Below are 17,535 nucleotides of genomic sequence, written 5' to 3' on the forward strand. Positions count from 1 at the left end.
AATTACATTGTAGAGGAAGCAATTGAATTTTGTAGCGAATTCTTACCTGACTTAGATGCAATTGGGATTCCTCTCCGTAAAGATAACACTACCACAGATTTGATATCATCTGGAAATCTTCCCCGAGGAAGTACCCATAGTCAAGTAGATAGAAAAACATTGGACCAGGCACATCTCTATGTGTTGCAAAACACAAGAGATGTTCAAATTTTACATCGAGTAAGGTTTCTTTAGTTATTCACTTTAAAAGTCTATTTTAGTTCCTTGGTTTCGGATTCCGATAGCTAACTAGTTTATTTTGTGGCCTAACATGATAGAGAACATATGAACTATCTGAAGGAACAACAACCTCGTAAATCAAAAAAACCCACATGGTTGCATGCTGAACACAATCGCTCATTTAGTGATTGGCTTAGAGACAAGGTATATTATAAATTGGTATTTTTTGTTTTTGTTATTTTTGTATGTTAATTTAACTTAGATTAGGACTAAAATGTTTACACAACAATGCACAGGTTTTGCTCGAGAGGGGAAATCCTGACAACAAGGTGTCAAACACCTTGAAGTGGGTATCGAAGGGGCCTTTGGCACATGTTTACAAATATTCTACCTATGTCACTAATGGTTATCGTTTTGCCACGAAACGGCAAGACGCTTTACGAGTAAATCAAAATAGTGGCGTGAGTTTGACAGCAACAACACCACAGGTTTCAAGCGCAAAGGATCAAAACCCAATTTTTTCGAACATGTCTTTCTACGGTGTTATTGCTGAAATATGGTTGCTCGATTATACAAATTTCAAGATTCCAATGTTCAAGTGTGACTGGGTTGATAGCAAGAATGCAATTAGGAAGGATGACATGGGTTTCACTTTAGTGGATCTTGGTAGAGTTGGTTATAAATCTGATTCCTTCATCTTAACTTCTCAGGCCGAGCAAGTTTTCTATGTACCTGATCAACTTGACCCAACGTGGTCAGTTGTTGTAGAATCTCCTCAAAGATGTTTTCACGAATACGACGACGATAACGATGATGAGCTTGTTGATGCTCATGTAGGAGATGACAATTTTGTTGAATTGCCAAATGTTGACTCATTGGATGTTAATGATGAATCTCAGTCAGTTTACGTCCGTGAAGATTGCGAGGGCACTTGGGTTGAGCATAAAGAAACTTCTTGATTTATTAGTTTTCATTGTTTTTTGTGGTGGAATCGATATTTGCTTTGTTAATAAGAGATTGTGACCAACTTTTGTCATTTATGTATTGTCCTTACGATTATTTTGGTTCTATTCAAATTATGATATCAAGTTTTTGCCATAGACATGCTTATTGCTACTGATCATGTCATCTTCTAATGATTTTCCTTTTCTATAGTTTTTTTGTAAGGTTTAGTTAGATATGGATCCAAAAACAAGTGCCAAATCATCTCAGAAAAAAAGGAAGCATCCAATCGAGGAAGGTGACAATATTACAAGTGTTAGGGGTCAAGCTAAAAGCTTTCACTCACTAAGCATTTTAAAGGTAAGCTTGTGGTGGAGTTTAATGCGAAAAAGGAAAGATCAAAGGTGCATTTATTCGAGCGAAGTTCAAGAATTGGGTTGGCACACTAGTTAAAAATATGGTTCCACTAGCCGAAGTACCCAAACCGACGAAAAGTTGACAAGCAAATAAAAGATGATGTATGGGATTCAAGTTTGGTAAAGCGGTTGTTTTGCCTATTATACTGATTTTGAATTATTATTGTTGTCTTTATAGAAGTGTAGACTCATCTCTGCCTTGGTTATTTGTAGGAAAAATTTGAGGCAGATCCTAAGTTTAAGAAAAAAGGATTGCAGCAATGTGGTAAGATATGACGGAAATTTAAGAATTATATATTGCACAAAATATTTTGTCATACCTTACATAGATGACCCCGATCTAATGAATCCACCAAAAATCTATCCGAATGTTAAGAAGCAAGATTGGGAGAAATTTGTAAAAATAAGGTTATCGGAAGAGTTCCAGGTATATATCTGTCATTTCCTTTGAATTTTCATTTCTAATAAATTTATAATTTTGTTAAGGTGTGATAAACTAATATACTATTTTCATTTGGGCTGTTAGGAACTAAGCAAGATTCAATTGGAAAGAAGAAACTTGAACAAGTATAACCATCGACTAAGCAAATTAGGTTATGATGGCCTTGTCGATAAGATGGTAAGTAGATATTATATTTAAGTTTGTTAGATAAAACCAACGAGGTAATCTAATATTACTTGGTTGGTTTGGTTATTTGTAATTGATAATAGATAGAAGCTGGGATACCTATTGATGAAGATGATAGATATCTTTTGTATGTTTAGCTCGACAAGACAAAAGTGGTGAATATCGATGATGCCACAAAGGAGGTAGTTCAAAAGATTGTAAGTATCAAGCTCATCATTGTATGTGTGTTTCATGAAGCATATTTGATATTGTGTAGGATACCTAGCTTGATATATTGATGTATTTTTGTACCGATCTAGATGATGTGGTTCCCTATCTAGCTTGATCTAGCTTCGATTTATGATTTTTTTTACCGAAACTAGCAAGCATAACGATGAACGCCCGACCCGAGATTGAATGTAGTCTAGTAGTAGGCACTTCTAGGCACCTTTCCATCAGGGTTCGGTTCCAAACCCCTTTTGAGAGATAGCTTTCAAAGCTTCTACGGGCATGGCTTTTCACAGCCTTTGCTTGCTACCTTTGACTTCGCCGCTTATCCCTCCAAGGCTTCCTTTCTTGAAAGCTTCCTCTCCTTTTAAGTGGAGTGATCTTTCGCTTCTCGACGCACAACCCGGGAAATAAAGATCAGGGTATCCCCTATTGAGTAAGCCAAAGCAAGCAACTGTCCCTAATCAATACAATAAGGTCGATCCTGTGGGAAATAGCCCAAAGCCACTATCTGCCTGACTGCCTCGCTCGCTCCGGCCCTCGGCTACCATAAATTGTCGATGAGCTCTGATCTGGCCTTGTATTTTGCTCCATGAATGGATATAACTTAGAGCTGTAATAGTACTTGTTTCTGTTAGTACTGATAGTACCGCTGTAATAGTACTCTGAACTTAGAGCTGTAATAGTACTCGATAGTACTCTGTTTCGGTAGGGTCATTTTTTTTGACAAAGTAAAAAGCCGCTAGTTCCATTATTCTCACAAATAGTAGTTGAGTATCTGAATATCGAGTTTCGAGAGTACTATCATCTTTAGACCTCCATCCCTAGTCCTTAATTCCATGAAATGATGGCAAGACAAAGAAGAAGAGGGTCTCCGTGCCCCTTCGCGGACGATCTCAGAATTCGGTTCGTGGGGATTAAGGGCTCCAGACTCATTAACCCATCCCTTTAATATATTCTTTCGTGTCTTACTTCTTATAGGCTGGGACCATTTGGGTTTTACATAATATCCCTATTGAAGGGGATTGTGTGGAATGTGCTGTCCCTATCTCCATCATAGCCAAAACTTAACTTACAAAATTTGAACCACATCAATTTGTTTAATACATTTGTTTATTGGTCATACTTGGTGAACTTTACGCGGTTAAGTTCGGACCGGTCAAACCGAGCCACTATTGGTGGCAACAGGAGGTGGAGATGACAAGGGATTTATGTGGAAGATTGGTCATGGGGATTGGGCTAAAGAGCTCCCAGGGCATAGAGACTTCGTTACTTGTTTAGCCTTTAGTTCTGACGGGAAGCTCCTCGCTTCTGGAGGGTTTGATGGACTTATTCAAGTGTGGGACATCACTTCAGGTAGTCTCAAGTGTACACTTGAAGGTCCAGGAGGGGGTATTGAGTGGGTTAGGTGGCATCCAAGAGGATATGTGGTCTTAGCTGGTTCAGAGGATTCTACAGCATGGATGTGGAATGGTGACAAGAATGTCTTTTTGAATATGTTTTCTGGTCATAGTAGCACCATTACTTGTGGTGATTTTACCCCGATGGTAAAATGGTCCAGACGGGTTCGAGAGGATGCATCATTGAGGATCCGGAATCGAAATGGAGAGTGTGTGCATGTTGTTAGAGATCATCCATATCATACCGGAGGGACCGACATGTTGAATTGATAATAGATTGTCATCCGTGATAAGTTCAGATATTATAATAATTAGCACCATTTTCCATATCGCAGTTTAGGTTGTAAACTAAATTGAAATATTTATAGTGAGCAGTTGGTTTGTTTATTAATCGTTTGAAACTTGTATTGAAGTTTTTGTTTATAAGCTTAAAATTGAGAGGAATTATCGCATACTGCAGACCTTTGACGACAAAGACACGTTGATTATTAGATCAAATTTTGAGTTACATTATAATACCCGCACAGAAAACTAACAAAGTGAAAACTAATTCCCTTAACAAGGTTTCGATCTTCATCCATTGTTTGCTCAAAGCTACTTAGAATTACAATTTGACGTGGGTGGGGTGTGTGGGGAGGATTGGATATTAGACTAGACTCCTCTTTGGTTTTCTTCTTAGTTCTTAGACCGCACGATTGAAATGTAAAACCACTTAATGTCTTAGACTTTCAATTCTATATTTTATTAGTTTGTTAGCAATAAGTTGGCTGTGGCAAATGTCCCTTACGTGAAGTATAAATTTATGTGTTGGTGCTGTAGCCCCTTGGTGTGTTACATCTGTAACATTCTCCTCTGTTTGCAAAGTTGTGCTCATTGCAGTCAGACCTGTTTAAGACCATTAAGAGAATATTTTTAGTTAAGTAAAGGTTCTTGCAGTTATCATCATCTAATGCTCAAGAGCATGTCAGTTGTGACTAAGAAAATGTGCAAGATTTTAATCATTGCTACCCTTCTGCTGTATGAATGTCAACATCCATCTAAAGATGTAGGTTATGTAAATCCAGTCACCTGAACTCCAACCCGAGCGGCCTATGTAATCTATAGAACATGGCATGGCGTTTTGATACACAGTAGCTGATTCATTCCTAAGAGCACCACACTTAAAGCAGATCATACGGCTTGCAAAGTTGTGAACACCACAGCTCCTTGTCGCGGCAAAGACCATTCGGCCCGAAGTATGGCAGTCCACACAATCCAGTTGAACCATAACTTTCACCAGATCTCGAGTCACCACACGCTTGACACGTATCTCGCCAACTGAAGTTGAGGTGTTGGCAAGATCTGCAATTCCAATATATCGGTATCTACTCATCTTCTCTGTCTGAAGAAAGATAAGAATAATCCGATCATAAATTAGCTTAATTATTTACATATCGATATTATCTCCTACACATTGACTAAGTTTTCTATGATGGTTTTTAACGATATACTACTCTTGCAGAAACAGAATGACAATCTTGAAAATCCGCATACTTCGTCTCTTCTTAGAGCAGCCTGTGGTCGCTCATTCATTGATTTTGAATTTTATATCTATTTTTGCAGGAGGAGCTGAAAAATAAGGTAGAGGAGGGGGTTTTGGCAACGGAAGGAAAGAATGACATACTTACTATGGCATTGGGAACTCCAGAGCCTCGTGGTCGAGTTAGGGCGGGTGGACAATATACGACTCCCACTATGTACTTCAATCTTCCTAATAAAAGATCAAAGAAATATCACGAGGATTTGGAAGTGAAGTTGAAAGAGAAAGAAGCTCAAAACGAGAAGTTGAAAATTTTGGTGCTACATGTGCTTAAAGAACAAGGTGAGACTAATTCACCAGCGACGACAGAACTGTTGAGCGAGTTGCTCAAGCAAGGACCAAAACTCGTCAACTCGTTGCCATTAGAAAATGTGGAATCCAATAGTGCCAAAAGTGATAATAGGCATAAGGTGATTGTCAAGTCTAAGCAGGTAAGTTTTTTGGCTTTTAAATTTGTATTTTTGATTTTCTACATATTTCGAGTGTTCTCTTTAACTAAACTCATATTTAATGTATAGAGAAAAGATGGTGGTCAACAAAAAAAAGGTGTGACTTCAGTAAAACTTAAGTCGAAAAATGTACAGGTAAGCTCATTCTATAGTTGCCTTAACCATGTTATATTCATTGTGGTATAATAAATGCAGGGAATGATACGTAGCTTTTTTCATTCCTTTATTCCAAGTGCTTCACATATACTAACTTGATGTACACTTCGTCATATAGTCAAAAATAGACAACGGAAAGAGCATTGTGGATTCCGAAAAACTTAAAGCTAAAGATGGGAAGGTAAAAAAATATTTTCTTAATTAAAAAAGGTTGATTAAATGTTTGTGTCAAATTTGTTACTAGATAATGTTGTTTTTGTTTTGCTTATTTGTTATAGGAGTAAATGCAGGGAATGATACGTAGTTTTTTTTCATTCTTTTATTCCAAGTGCTTCACATATACTAACTTGATGTACACTTTGTCGATAGTAGTCAAAAAATAGACAACGGAAAGAGCATTGTGGATTCAAAAACTTAAAGCTAAAGATGGGAAGGTAAAAAATATTTTCTTAATTAAAAAGGTTGATTAAATGTTTGTGTCAAATTTGTTACTAGATAATGCTGTCTTTGTTTTGCTTATTTGTTATAGGACCAAGATTGTATATTGGCATTGGGATCTAAAGACAACATTGTTGCCGAAGGTCATGTTTTAGCAAGGAAGGGGCCGAGGATATCTTTTCACAACATGCCTTTGGGAGAGTCATATATGAAGGTCTCAATAAATAAAGCATTGTGTGGTGATGACTTTCTCGGTTCAAACGGGCGATGAACATGTATTTGTTAAAGATGCACGATAAACTCGTTTGTGGCATGGCCTAAGGAACTTGTGATACTTAAAAGTGACGAGGTAGTATAAGGATATGGATATTTGTATGGTAATTTATTTAATTTTGTTATATAAACATAAATTTTGTTCATCAACTTTTTGTTAGGTAGAGAAGTGTATTCCACTTCACGGCAAGATTCAATATAAGATCAGAAAGTTTCTGGATTGTGTCGACAAAATAGTGAAAGACAACGCTTTTATAGAAGTTCCAATGGTTGGAACTCTTTTCCATGATGAGATGGAGGAAGTACGAGTTTCAAAAGATGAGTTGATGGATGTGTGTGAGAAGAGAATGTTAAATGGTAGCTGCATTATCTCCTACATGAGGTATGAATAATTTGGTGAACTTATTTGTGTTAGTTATAATTTAACTTTTCATATGCGACGACTGATAAAACATAAAATTGGAATTGGATAGTCTACCTACGAAATGAACGATGAACTCAAAACGTAAGTAAACTAAAACTATCTTATGAGCCTATATGTTTATCAAAGTTTCTACTCTCAATTCTATCGAAATAGAGTGGAGTAACAAATTCGTTCCACTCCTAGTGCTCTAGCATGGAATGTTTTCTAATCTAATTAGTCGGTCTTAAGTCTAATGAGAGTTTTACGAGGGGGAAATTATACTACGATGCAATATGAAATTGATTATTTGAATTTAAACTACTTAATGCTATGGAAATATGATTGTTTTTAATCTAGATAAAGGATTAGAGGGGAATTGAATCCACCTCGAATCCAACTTGATAACCTAGCATAGGTTCTTGTATCTCGATTCTTACGTTCTTACGGCAAGAATTTCGAGTTCTAATCCCTAGTGTTCATGGCATTTCTACCAAATACTAACTAGCATGTGAGGTCGCCCACCCATTCTCATGGCTTAATCACGACCTTCTAGAGTGGAATAGATTCTACAATGCTTCTACACTATACCACTAAGTTTTCATCAAAGCTTCATCAACCCCTCTAATGGAGGTTTTAGCCTCGAATTATCAACCTATCATTTCCCATTGAATTATAACTACACATCATATCAAAATTCTAACTTTACTAGTCTAAATTAAACAATAATTGAAATCTAATTAATTAACTAAGAATGAAATAAGAACAAGAATTTAAACTAGATCTATAAATGCAAATGACAAAAATCGAAATTGAATAATAATAACTATTTTATTTATCTAATTAAATGACGAACAATCATTCAAGGAATTAAATAAAAACAAGATATGAAACTAATTAAATTAAACTAATTAAATCTAAGAAAAACTAGATCTAGAATTAATTAATGGAGGCTACTAATCTAATCTTTAATCTAGGTCTAACTATCTACCATTAACAAAGAGTGAAGCTTTGGTTTTTATACATTCAGATCCAAAAATCGTGCATGGGCTTGGAGCCATGTTTTGGGCCAGAGAATCAGGCCCAAAACCCAATTCTTTCAGTCCAAAAAGGCCTCTTCAGTTGCAGTTGGCTTCAACAGACTTTTCGTCCACTTCTGCTCTTCTGATTGGGCCAAGGCTTGGACCATTGGAAAGCTCTTTCCGAGCCGGTCGTTTTGACATAAGGTAGGCCCCATTCTGAGGTCTGAGTCCAAAGATACGGCCTTCGGAAGTTCTGCTGACTTGTGTGCTATTTCTGCCCGCGTCGACTTTTCAGCTTTTGACCGGGCTTTAGAAAGGCTTTATCTTCTTGAATCTTGGCCTTTAATCACGGAACTCCTTAGTAACCGACCTTTTCTCCTTTATCTCGCTAAAGTGGCACATTTCTACACATAATGGACTTTGAAGCCTGAAATGCATAAAATCACGTAATCAGTGTTAACTCTTAATTATTACTCACATAATTGGTCTAATAGTATGACTGTTACAGGGTTAAAACTACAGTTTTGGGCTCTTATCAAACCACCCCCAAACAGGATTTTGCTTGTCCTCAAGCAAATATGAGAAATTAGCATAAGTGACCAAAAATGGAGTTATAGCCTCGTGAGAGTTTTCCAGTGAAGGTACTCACAAACTTCACCTATACTACAACGACTAAGAAATACAACTATTGGTTCCTTATTTATGTCTCAATTATCTATACATCTCACTAGCAATGAATACAGAATAATCATGTCGAAACCTAAGCTAATATATGCATAATAATCAATCATCTAAAATAAACATATATACAATGAGTAGTACTATGAAATGTCTAGCAGGTTCGTTTCTGAAACTCGGAATAGCGTCCTTAAGTAGGTTCTCACATAAAAGTCAAGACAAAAATCACTCTGATTTTCCCACTCAAGTTTTGCTACTCTAGTGTGCAGTGGGCATACTTTACCTTACAATCTCAATGACACACAAGGAAGCCGAAGTTGATCAAGCACATCTGCCACTTACTATCCCACTAACCTATTCCTAATTAAGCTAGAGGTCTTTATTAGGTGTTGCGGGGATTAGGAGATGGTTTAAGAAGGGAGGAAATAGATATTCAAAAGGGACAAGTCTGAGATAATAGAGTCTTCATATTATGTAACTAGAGAAAACCTTGTTATTTACTTTTGCTTCTACACTTTGTTTCCATCCTTAGCCATATTTTTTTTTTTTTCTTTTTCTTTGACTTTTGACTCCTTTTATTCTATTTTTGGAGTTTTTATTTTATTTCTATTTTTATTTTTCTTTTTCTTTGGATGGAAACTTCTTTTCTTTATTTTTTTGAAGCAATTAACTAACTTTTGTTTACATGTTTTTCTCTTCTTCTTTCTTCCTTATTCTATTCTCGACTTATCTAAATTGGGTAGGTTGATTTTTTTTTTATTTTGTTCTGTTTTGTAACAGGGGTAAAGGATTTGTGGTTTATGAAAGGGCTAATGAAAGGCTCGATTGGGGCTTAACTAGTGGAAAATATACTTAGGTTGGAATTTCTAGCTATATCGATCCAAAAGGGCATAAATTCTCTCTTAGGACATGGTATAGTGGTCAAGCAAGTGGACATGTGATTTCTCTATTCGGAATATACTTCTCCCTTGTGTCATTTCTCAAATGTTTCCCTCATATAAGGCTTTAGGCTATATTCTCACAAGATTTGTAGAATAAGTACTCTAGCCTAGATTTCAGAAACTTACTGCCAAACAATAATAGATACTCATATAATATATTTATAGATAGATGCAAAGATTATTACCTACATATTAACCTAAGTTTCTAAAAACTATTCTAAAGCAAAAGCTACGTGAGACTTCTAGATTATTAAGAGCATAGAGAAAGAAACAATACCAATATTCCTAAGTGTATAACATAAACTTTTTATTTTTATTTTTATTTTTATTATTTTTAAGACAAATAATACGTAATATACAACCTAATATGTGCTTAATATTTACATCGTGTTTCTATACCACCCCCAAACAATTTGGGAGAAAGGGGTTCATGAAACAATTCAATAGCACAATTAAATTATGTAACTAACTAATTTTTATAATTTTTAACATTTTATAAATAAAAGTGCGTAATTTACATCCTAAAAGTGTCTAATTTTTGCAAATGTTTCTATCCCACCCCCAAACAATCGAACGCTTTGTCCTCAAAGTGTAAAGAGATAAGGAAAGAATTTACCATAAAAACGTGGCAAAAATTGGCAAGACTGAATGTAAATATTGTAAAGATGATAATGATAATATGAAGCACAATTAAACCGGGCACGCACTAACTAACACAAACTCTAATTGGAGTAAACATTATAGGCTTAGGGTGGCAACATGATTTGAAATGAATACCAAAATACGCCACTCCCAAACAAAATTGGAAAACTCTTTTTAAGTTTGAAAATTTTGTTTCGCCTATACTCTAGAACGCTGGTATTGTATTTTAAAACTTGGGTCTTTTAAAGTCGATTCCCTAGACTTATCTAAACATATGTATGAATATGCAGTTTATCATATATCAACAACCGAAATAGTTGTGGATCGTTCCATAAATAAATATCGCAGAAAACATATCCAAACACAATCAAGCACCAAGATTTCCTACGATGCACCCTAGTGGAATGAAAGCTTAAGTCGGATAGACCTATAACATAACCGAAAGCATGCATCTTATGTTTCATCTTTGAATGAGAGGGTGTCCTAGTGAATAAGTGTGGAAAAGTGAATGGTTGTGGAAAATATGGTGCATTGGGATAAGTTTTAGAGGGAAAGCATGGAAAAAATGAGGATGTGGGTTTAGCACAAAACTCATTCATGGTGTAGTTAGGGACCTGCTCCTCAAGTCTTAAAATGAAGGTGTCAAGTGGTTTATCCTTGGGAAGTATTTGTTTACTAGGTGGATTTAAAAATCATGAAGCACGGGGAGAAACTAAAGGATCGAAAGTGCAAACTCGAGGTTCCTTTGAAAAGGTGGAGGGTGGGGAATATTGGTGATGGAAGGTGAATGATTCTCGCCTAGAGCTCTCAAGTCCATATCATCGAAATCTTGATATATGCAAGACATTCCTCAATAGGTGGGTCAAAAGGATCACTGGGATAGAGATTGAAAAATTCATCTTCCGCCATAGCATCAAGGGATGAATGGTTGTTGGCAAGGGGACTCGCTGAAGTGGTAAAGAAGCGTGCAAAAGAGTTGCGTGAATTCTTCTTCAATTTCGTGATACTACCAGGGGAGTCATTGTTAAAGTCGGAATTTCGGAAGGAAAGGAATTTGTTAACTGTTTCTCCGAAACATGTTTTGAAGTAATCTTGAGCTAAGCTCGATCATGCTAACCTCCCTATTTGTAGATGAATCGGATATCTGGTCCTCATTTTGAAAACATTTACCTCAACAGAAAGATGGCCAAAAGACAAGGACATCGAACCATCGTGGCAGTTTATGAGCGTTGGCAAGTAGCCAAGAAGGGACGCTCTAAAATGATAGGTACAGAGTCGTTAGTGACTTCGCGGTCGAGGATAACGAAGTCGGCCGGGTAGTAAAATTTTGGACTTTAACCAAAGACGTTTTCAACCACACCCTTAGGATACTTAATAGACCGATCGCCTAATTGCAATGTCATTTTAGTAGGTTGCATCTCCTCTAGACCTATTTGTTTATACAAATAAAACGGGGAGTAAGTTAACACTAGCCCCCGTGTCTAGTAATAAGGTCGTCGTGTGAGAATCTCCTAAGGTGCATCAGACAAGAGGATCTAATTGTGGTCCTTGTACTTAACAATTCCATTATTTTCGGATAAAGTTGGGAACCGCTCGGTTAGAAATGCGCCTTTAGGTATGTTGGTCTTACGCCTAGTAGTGCACAACTCCTTAAGAAACTTAGCATGGTTAGGTAGCTTTTTATAGCTCGGAGAAAAGGAAGGTTTATCGTTAGATTTTTGAAAACGTTCCTAATCTCCCTCAAAGTTAGTATCCCCGGGTTAGCATGGCTAATTTCGAGGGAACGGTGGTTTCGGGCTCTATATTTAAGCGTATGGCTCGACTTGATGTGTAACCTTGGCTTTTGTTTCTTTAGGTTGTGGTTTAACCGGTACCTCTACGCTGGTAGGTTCTTGGGTTTCTATTTCGTATCTAGTTCGATATTCGTGTAGTGGAGTATCGATGGGGTAACTATAGGCATAGTTACTTTGTTATCAACCACTCTTCCCAATCCGAGAGTGGTGATGACATTTAGCTGACTTCCACGGATGTAGTTTTCGCACTAGTATTACGTTTACCTCAAAGGCTGTGTTTTGTCGTTCTAGGGTTGGGTATCGCTTTAGCCCGAAACACTTTGGTTGGGCTTTCTCTTAACCGCTGTTGGTTTAAATTATTAACGGATTGTAGAATGTGTTGGTTAGATTGAGCCATGGTTTGGAAAAATTGTTGGCTCACTTGTATGAAGGTGTCAAGACGATTTAGTTGTGTGGGTGTAGTAGTCACGGTGGTGTGGATTGGAACTATCTCGATTGATTATTTATGGGCGGATTGTGATAGTTATTATTTACCGAACGATACCTCTATTAGCATTATAATTATTATAACTACATTGACCTTGTGCTTGACTTTGTCGAGGTTGCGCTTTGGTTGATATAATTATTATAATTACCTTGATCCCCGGCCCTTGTTGTGGTGGAGCTTGGTTCTAACGCGGCGTTGGCCTAACATATTGATTATTGTACCGTAGGTGTGACTTGTTGGTTATTTCTCCAACCGAAGTTGGGATTTTGTCTCCAAGGGCGTTAGGTTCACTATTAATGGAACAAGAATGTTCATAGGCTATAGGACGCTGGGAGTCGGGATGCTCGGGGACTCCAACGTAAACTACTTGGATTTGAATTTACATTCATGACGGGATAGGCTTTTGTTGTACGTAAATGGCCTCTACCTTTTAGTGAGGGATTCAATTAGAGTTTTAAGCTCGGGATCTGATTTAACCTCAAACATACCGGGTAGCCTTTAACTGTTGAAGAAGAAAGAAGCGGAGGAGGGAGTAATCGTCACTACCCCCAATTATTATTACGCTTTAGTCCGATCTTCCAAAAATTTATATGCCTCCGAGGCTCCTTTACTTAGGAAACTACCCCATTCATTATGTCTAGGACTTCTTTATGGTGGTGTAGAAGTCCTTTGAAAAAGGCACTAACTAACGTGTCTTTTGCTAGGTGATGGTGTGGACACTCTATAAGGAGATCGGTGAAACGATTCCAAGCCTCGAAAATGATTCATGAGGATTCGGCCGAAAGAAGTGAATCTTGGAAAGCATTTCATCCGCCTTTAGGGGTGGGTAAAATGTTCCATAAACACCGAACAAGTTTGGCCCACGAGTCCACGTAATTAGGCTTTGGGCGCTTAACCAAGATGCCGCCTTTATCGCCTAAGGTGAAAGGGAATACCCTCAATTTAATTTGTTCCGCACCAATCGTAGGATGGTGGAATGTTGTAAGGACTTGTTCAATGCTACGCATGTGCTGATAAGGTTTTTCATGGTCATGAAAAATGGGTAACAAATTAAATATATTTGGGGTTATGCGGAAATCCCACCGGGTCCGCTAGAACGATGCAAGATTTAGGGCTATCGCCAAGGCTTTATAAAAGTCGAGAGAGGAGCTCTCTTTCTTCACCATAATATCGGTGGTGTGTGTGAAATAGTAGCTAGAGGTGTAGTGGGTGGGAAACTAGATAGACTTGTTTGTTGACGTTGCGTGTAATTACGTTAGTTGTTTTTTTCTTCGACTGGACCTTAATCTCATGCAAGACTAAGTCGAACTTAACTAAACATGCAACACTCCAAACAATTCTCGATATACTAGTAGAAACCTCTAACGGAGATGCGAGGTGTGGAAGAAAGGAATACCTGACAAGGCCCTTGCTTCGCTTTTATGAATAGCGCCTTGTTTACGCGTGTTCGGTGTATATAACAAGTTAAAAACACTGAAAAACTTGAAAAATCGAAATTGAAACAAACCTGTGGAAACCGCAAATTTCAGCTTAGGGCGCGGTCGGCGCTCCGGTTCCAATAACTTAGCTGGTCGCTCGGTATGAAGGGCGTCGTCGCTCGGTGTAATTTTCGCGGAACTTTTCAATCTTTGAAACGAACAACCACAAAGATGAATCAAACAAGGGTGGTGGGTGAAATGGGACTTAAAATGACTAATTATACTATGAAAACAATGTTAAAGTGAAACTAAGATGGCAGCGGCGCCATTTGATAAAACATAAAATTGGAATTGGATAGTCTACCTACGAAATGAACGATGAACTCAAAACGTAAGTAAACTAAAACTATCTTATGAGCCTATATGTTTATCAAAGTTTCTACTCTCAATTCTATCGAAATAGAGTGGAGTAACAAATTCGTTCCACTCCTAGTGCTCTAGCATGGAATGTTTTCTAATCTAATTAATCGGTCTTAAGTCTAATGAGAGGTTTTACGAGGGGAATTATACTCACGATGCAATATGAAATTGATTATTTGAATTTAAACTACGAATGCTATGGAAATATGATTGTTTTTTAATCTAGATAAAGGATTAGAGGGGAATTGAATCCACCTCGAATCCAACTTGATAACCTAGCATAGGTTCTTATGTCTCGATTCTTACGTTCTTACGGCAAGAATTTTGAGTTCTAATCCCTAGTGTTCATGGTATTTCTACCAAATACTAACTAGCATGTGAGGCCGTCCACCCATTCTCATGGCGAATCACGACCTTCTAGAGTGGAATAGATTCTACAATGCTTCTACACTATACGACTAAGTTTTCATCAAAGCTTCATCAACCCCTCTAATGGAGGTTTTAGCCCCGAATCATCAATCCATCATTTCCCATTGAATTATAACTACACATCATATCAAAATTCTAACTTTACTAGTCTAAATTAAACAATAATTGAAATCTAATTAATGAACTAAGAATGAAATAAGAACAAGAATTTAAACTAGATCTATAAATGCAAATGGCAAAAATCGAAATTGAATAATAATAACTATTTTATTTATCTAATTAAATGACGAACAATCATTCAAGGAATTAAATAAAAACAAGATATGAAACTAATTAAATTAAACTAATTAAATCTAAGAAAAACTAGATCTAGAATTAATTAATGGAGGCTACTAATCTAATCTTTAATCTAGGTCTAACTATCTACCATTAACAAAGAGTGAAGCTTTGGTTTTTATACATTCAGATCCAAAAATCGTGCATGGGCTTGGAGCCATATTTTGGGCCAGAGAATCAGGCCCAAAACCCAATTCTTTCAGTCCAAAAAGGCCTCTTCAGCTGCAGTTGGCTTCAACAGACTTTTCGTCCACTTTTGCTCCTTTGATTGGGTCAAGGCTTGGACCATTGGAAATCTCTTTCCGAGCCGGTCGTTTCGACATAAGGTAGTCCCCATTCCGAGGTCCGAGTCCAAAGATACGGCCTTCGGAAGTTCTCACGACTTGTGTCTTCAAGTTTACCGCGCCGACTTTTCAGCTTTTGACCGGGCTTTAGAAAGGCTTTATCTTCTTGAATCTTGGCCTTTAATCACGGAACTCCTTAGTAACCGACCTTTGCTCCTTTATCTCGCTAAAGTGGCACATTTCTGCACATAATGGACTTTGAAGCCCGAATGCATAAAACACGTGAATCGTGTTAACTCTTAATTATTACTCACATAATTGGTCTAATAGTATGACTGTTACAGGGTTAAAACTACAGTTTTGGGCTCTTATCAACGACTTAACAGAATGTATATATATGTTGTAGATATTTATATGCGACTTTTGGAATTGCTCGAGCAAATTATGCATTTGGTAACCCAGAAAGTTTTACTATTTATACAAAAGATGATGAGAAGGCTTGATATATTCAGAAGTTGGCTGAAGAACACTGTGATCGTGTGCTTTTAATTCCTTTCAACACAGGGTAACTGTGTTTATACATTTGTAGTACATATACATTATTTTCATATAATTAAAATTATTTTATTTTTATTTTTATTTATTTTTTTCCGATTGGTTATATAATTAAAAGTACTTAATTGAATTTGTATCCACATAACTGGTCATGTAGGGGGCATTAGGTCTTAATGGTTCTTGACATACCATCAATGGAAGTGTACTGGTTGGATTCTTTAAAAGATTTTCGAGGGCCGCCGGATCCAGCTTTTAAATTATTAGTAAACACGTGAGTTTAGTCTTTATTTATTGTATTTTTCATTGTATATTTGATTCTATCTTGAAAATAATGAGAATAATGAAACAAATGCATTTTCATTTTCAGTGCGATCAAGACATCAAATATGTCCAAAGGAAAGAGAAAGATGAATCCAAATCCAAATTGGAACTATGTGACAGTAAGCTTAGTTTCTTTGGAATACAATACAAAGTATCTTTCAATTTGTGTATGTGTTAATGCAAGTATTAATTATGTATAGTGCCCACAACAACAAGGGGGGATTGTATGCGGATATTATGTATTGCGCTTTATGCGAGATTTAGTAGAGGATCCTGGTCCACCGATAAAAAAGAAGGTGACTGCAAAGTAGCATTATTTTTCATATAGTCTTAGCTAGCTTATAAATTGGTGCATTTGTAAATATGGTAGGCAATGCATTGCCTGCATCATTTATTTTCATAATATTTATAATATATTTTTCGTCGAACAGGTATTGGAGTTCTCTAGCAAGAAGAGTTACACCAATGAAATAGATGAACTTCGTCTTGAATTCATTGACTTTATCCAACAATTTATCGAGTAGTTAATTTGGGTAAGTGGGTTTCCATATTTTCCCTTTGTTTATGTATATATACTTTTCTTATCGTTTTTTTTCTTATAATATACCCTTCTTGATTCACTTGCTTTTTAATTTTATATACTAGTCATAGTGGAATGACGACTTCATGATATGATGCAGGTGTCATGGATCGATTAACAGATGAATAGATGGCAGCTAGGTTTTTGGTGTTGGAAGTGTGCACAACAAGCTAAGATATTGCTAGGATAGTATTGGCGTTATGTAGTTTTTTTTAATTATGATTCTTTTGGTATTGGAATGACTTCTTTTGTTGGGAGTCAAACTAGATGAAAAAATACTTGGTTTGATCGATGAAATCAATAGAAGTTAATTGTTTTGAATGTTGTTTCTTTCTTTCTCGAGTGGATGTTGTTTCCGTATCATAAATAAAAGCAAAGTTAAAGTGATTTTGGTTGTGATGTTTTGATAAATGTATGTGGATGTTGTTTATGTCATAAAAGCAGGTTAATGGGATTTTGGTTATGACGATAGGATGCAGGTTGAGAAATGAATACGATCGAATACTAAAATGAGAAAATGTT

General features: G+C 36.7%; 3 protein-coding genes and 1 long non-coding RNA gene across 4 annotated transcripts; all 4 read left to right on the forward strand.

The window, feature by feature from the left end:
* Positions 1-1,880: 1,880 nt before the first annotated feature.
* Positions 1,881-2,322, forward strand: LOC147492364 (uncharacterized). The gene is made up of 3 exons (XR_015198315.1): positions 1,881-2,004; positions 2,104-2,196; positions 2,289-2,322. It is a non-coding gene; the product is annotated as an uncharacterized LOC147492364 (long non-coding RNA).
* A 1,301-nt stretch (positions 2,323-3,623) lies between these two features.
* On the forward strand, positions 3,624-4,082 carry LOC147492365 (uncharacterized). The gene has a single exon (XM_086567485.1). It carries the CDS (start codon positions 3,624-3,626, stop codon positions 4,080-4,082), a length of 459 nt encoding a protein of 152 aa, XP_086423611.1.
* Positions 4,083-5,055: 973 nt separating this feature from the next.
* On the forward strand, positions 5,056-6,319 carry LOC147492366 (uncharacterized). The gene is made up of 4 exons (XM_086566617.1): positions 5,056-5,172; positions 5,415-5,822; positions 5,910-5,975; positions 6,115-6,319. The coding sequence occupies exons 2-4, from the start codon at positions 5,481-5,483 to the stop codon at positions 6,199-6,201; spliced, it is 495 nt and encodes a 164-aa protein (XP_086422743.1). The 5' UTR covers positions 5,056-5,172; positions 5,415-5,480; the 3' UTR covers positions 6,202-6,319.
* Positions 6,320-16,065: 9,746 nt separating this feature from the next.
* Positions 16,066-17,222, forward strand: LOC147492367 (uncharacterized). The gene is made up of 6 exons (XM_086568954.1): positions 16,066-16,122; positions 16,270-16,383; positions 16,480-16,552; positions 16,634-16,729; positions 16,865-16,966; positions 17,114-17,222. The coding sequence occupies exons 2-5, from the start codon at positions 16,286-16,288 to the stop codon at positions 16,955-16,957; spliced, it is 360 nt and encodes a 119-aa protein (XP_086425080.1). The 5' UTR covers positions 16,066-16,122; positions 16,270-16,285; the 3' UTR covers positions 16,958-16,966; positions 17,114-17,222.
* Positions 17,223-17,535: the final 313 nt, after the last annotated feature.

Source organism: Coptis chinensis, chromosome 6, assembly GCF_015680905.1.
Source record: "Coptis chinensis isolate HL-2020 chromosome 6, ASM1568090v1, whole genome shotgun sequence".
NCBI classification, from domain to species: domain Eukaryota; kingdom Viridiplantae; phylum Streptophyta; class Magnoliopsida; order Ranunculales; family Ranunculaceae; genus Coptis; species Coptis chinensis.

Excerpts from the sequence above, each read along its gene's own strand:
- LOC147492365 (XM_086567485.1), top strand. The coding sequence starts at position 3,624 with ATGTGGAAGATTGGTCATGGGGATTGGGCTAAAGAGCTCCCAGGGCAT.
- LOC147492366 (XM_086566617.1), top strand. The coding sequence starts at position 5,481 with ATGGCATTGGGAACTCCAGAGCCTCGTGGTCGAGTTAGGGCGGGTGGA. Across the intron at positions 5,823-5,909 it reads TGATTGTCAAGTCTAAGCAG|AGAAAAGATGGTGGTCAACA; the intron begins GTAAGTTTTTTG and ends TTTAATGTATAG. Across the intron at positions 5,976-6,114 it reads TTAAGTCGAAAAATGTACAG|TCAAAAATAGACAACGGAAA; the intron begins GTAAGCTCATTC and ends TTCGTCATATAG.
- LOC147492367 (XM_086568954.1), top strand. The coding sequence starts at position 16,286 with ATGGTTCTTGACATACCATCAATGGAAGTGTACTGGTTGGATTCTTTA. Across the intron at positions 16,384-16,479 it reads TTTAAATTATTAGTAAACAC|TGCGATCAAGACATCAAATA; the intron begins GTGAGTTTAGTC and ends TTTCATTTTCAG. Across the intron at positions 16,553-16,633 it reads CAAATTGGAACTATGTGACA|TGCCCACAACAACAAGGGGG; the intron begins GTAAGCTTAGTT and ends AATTATGTATAG.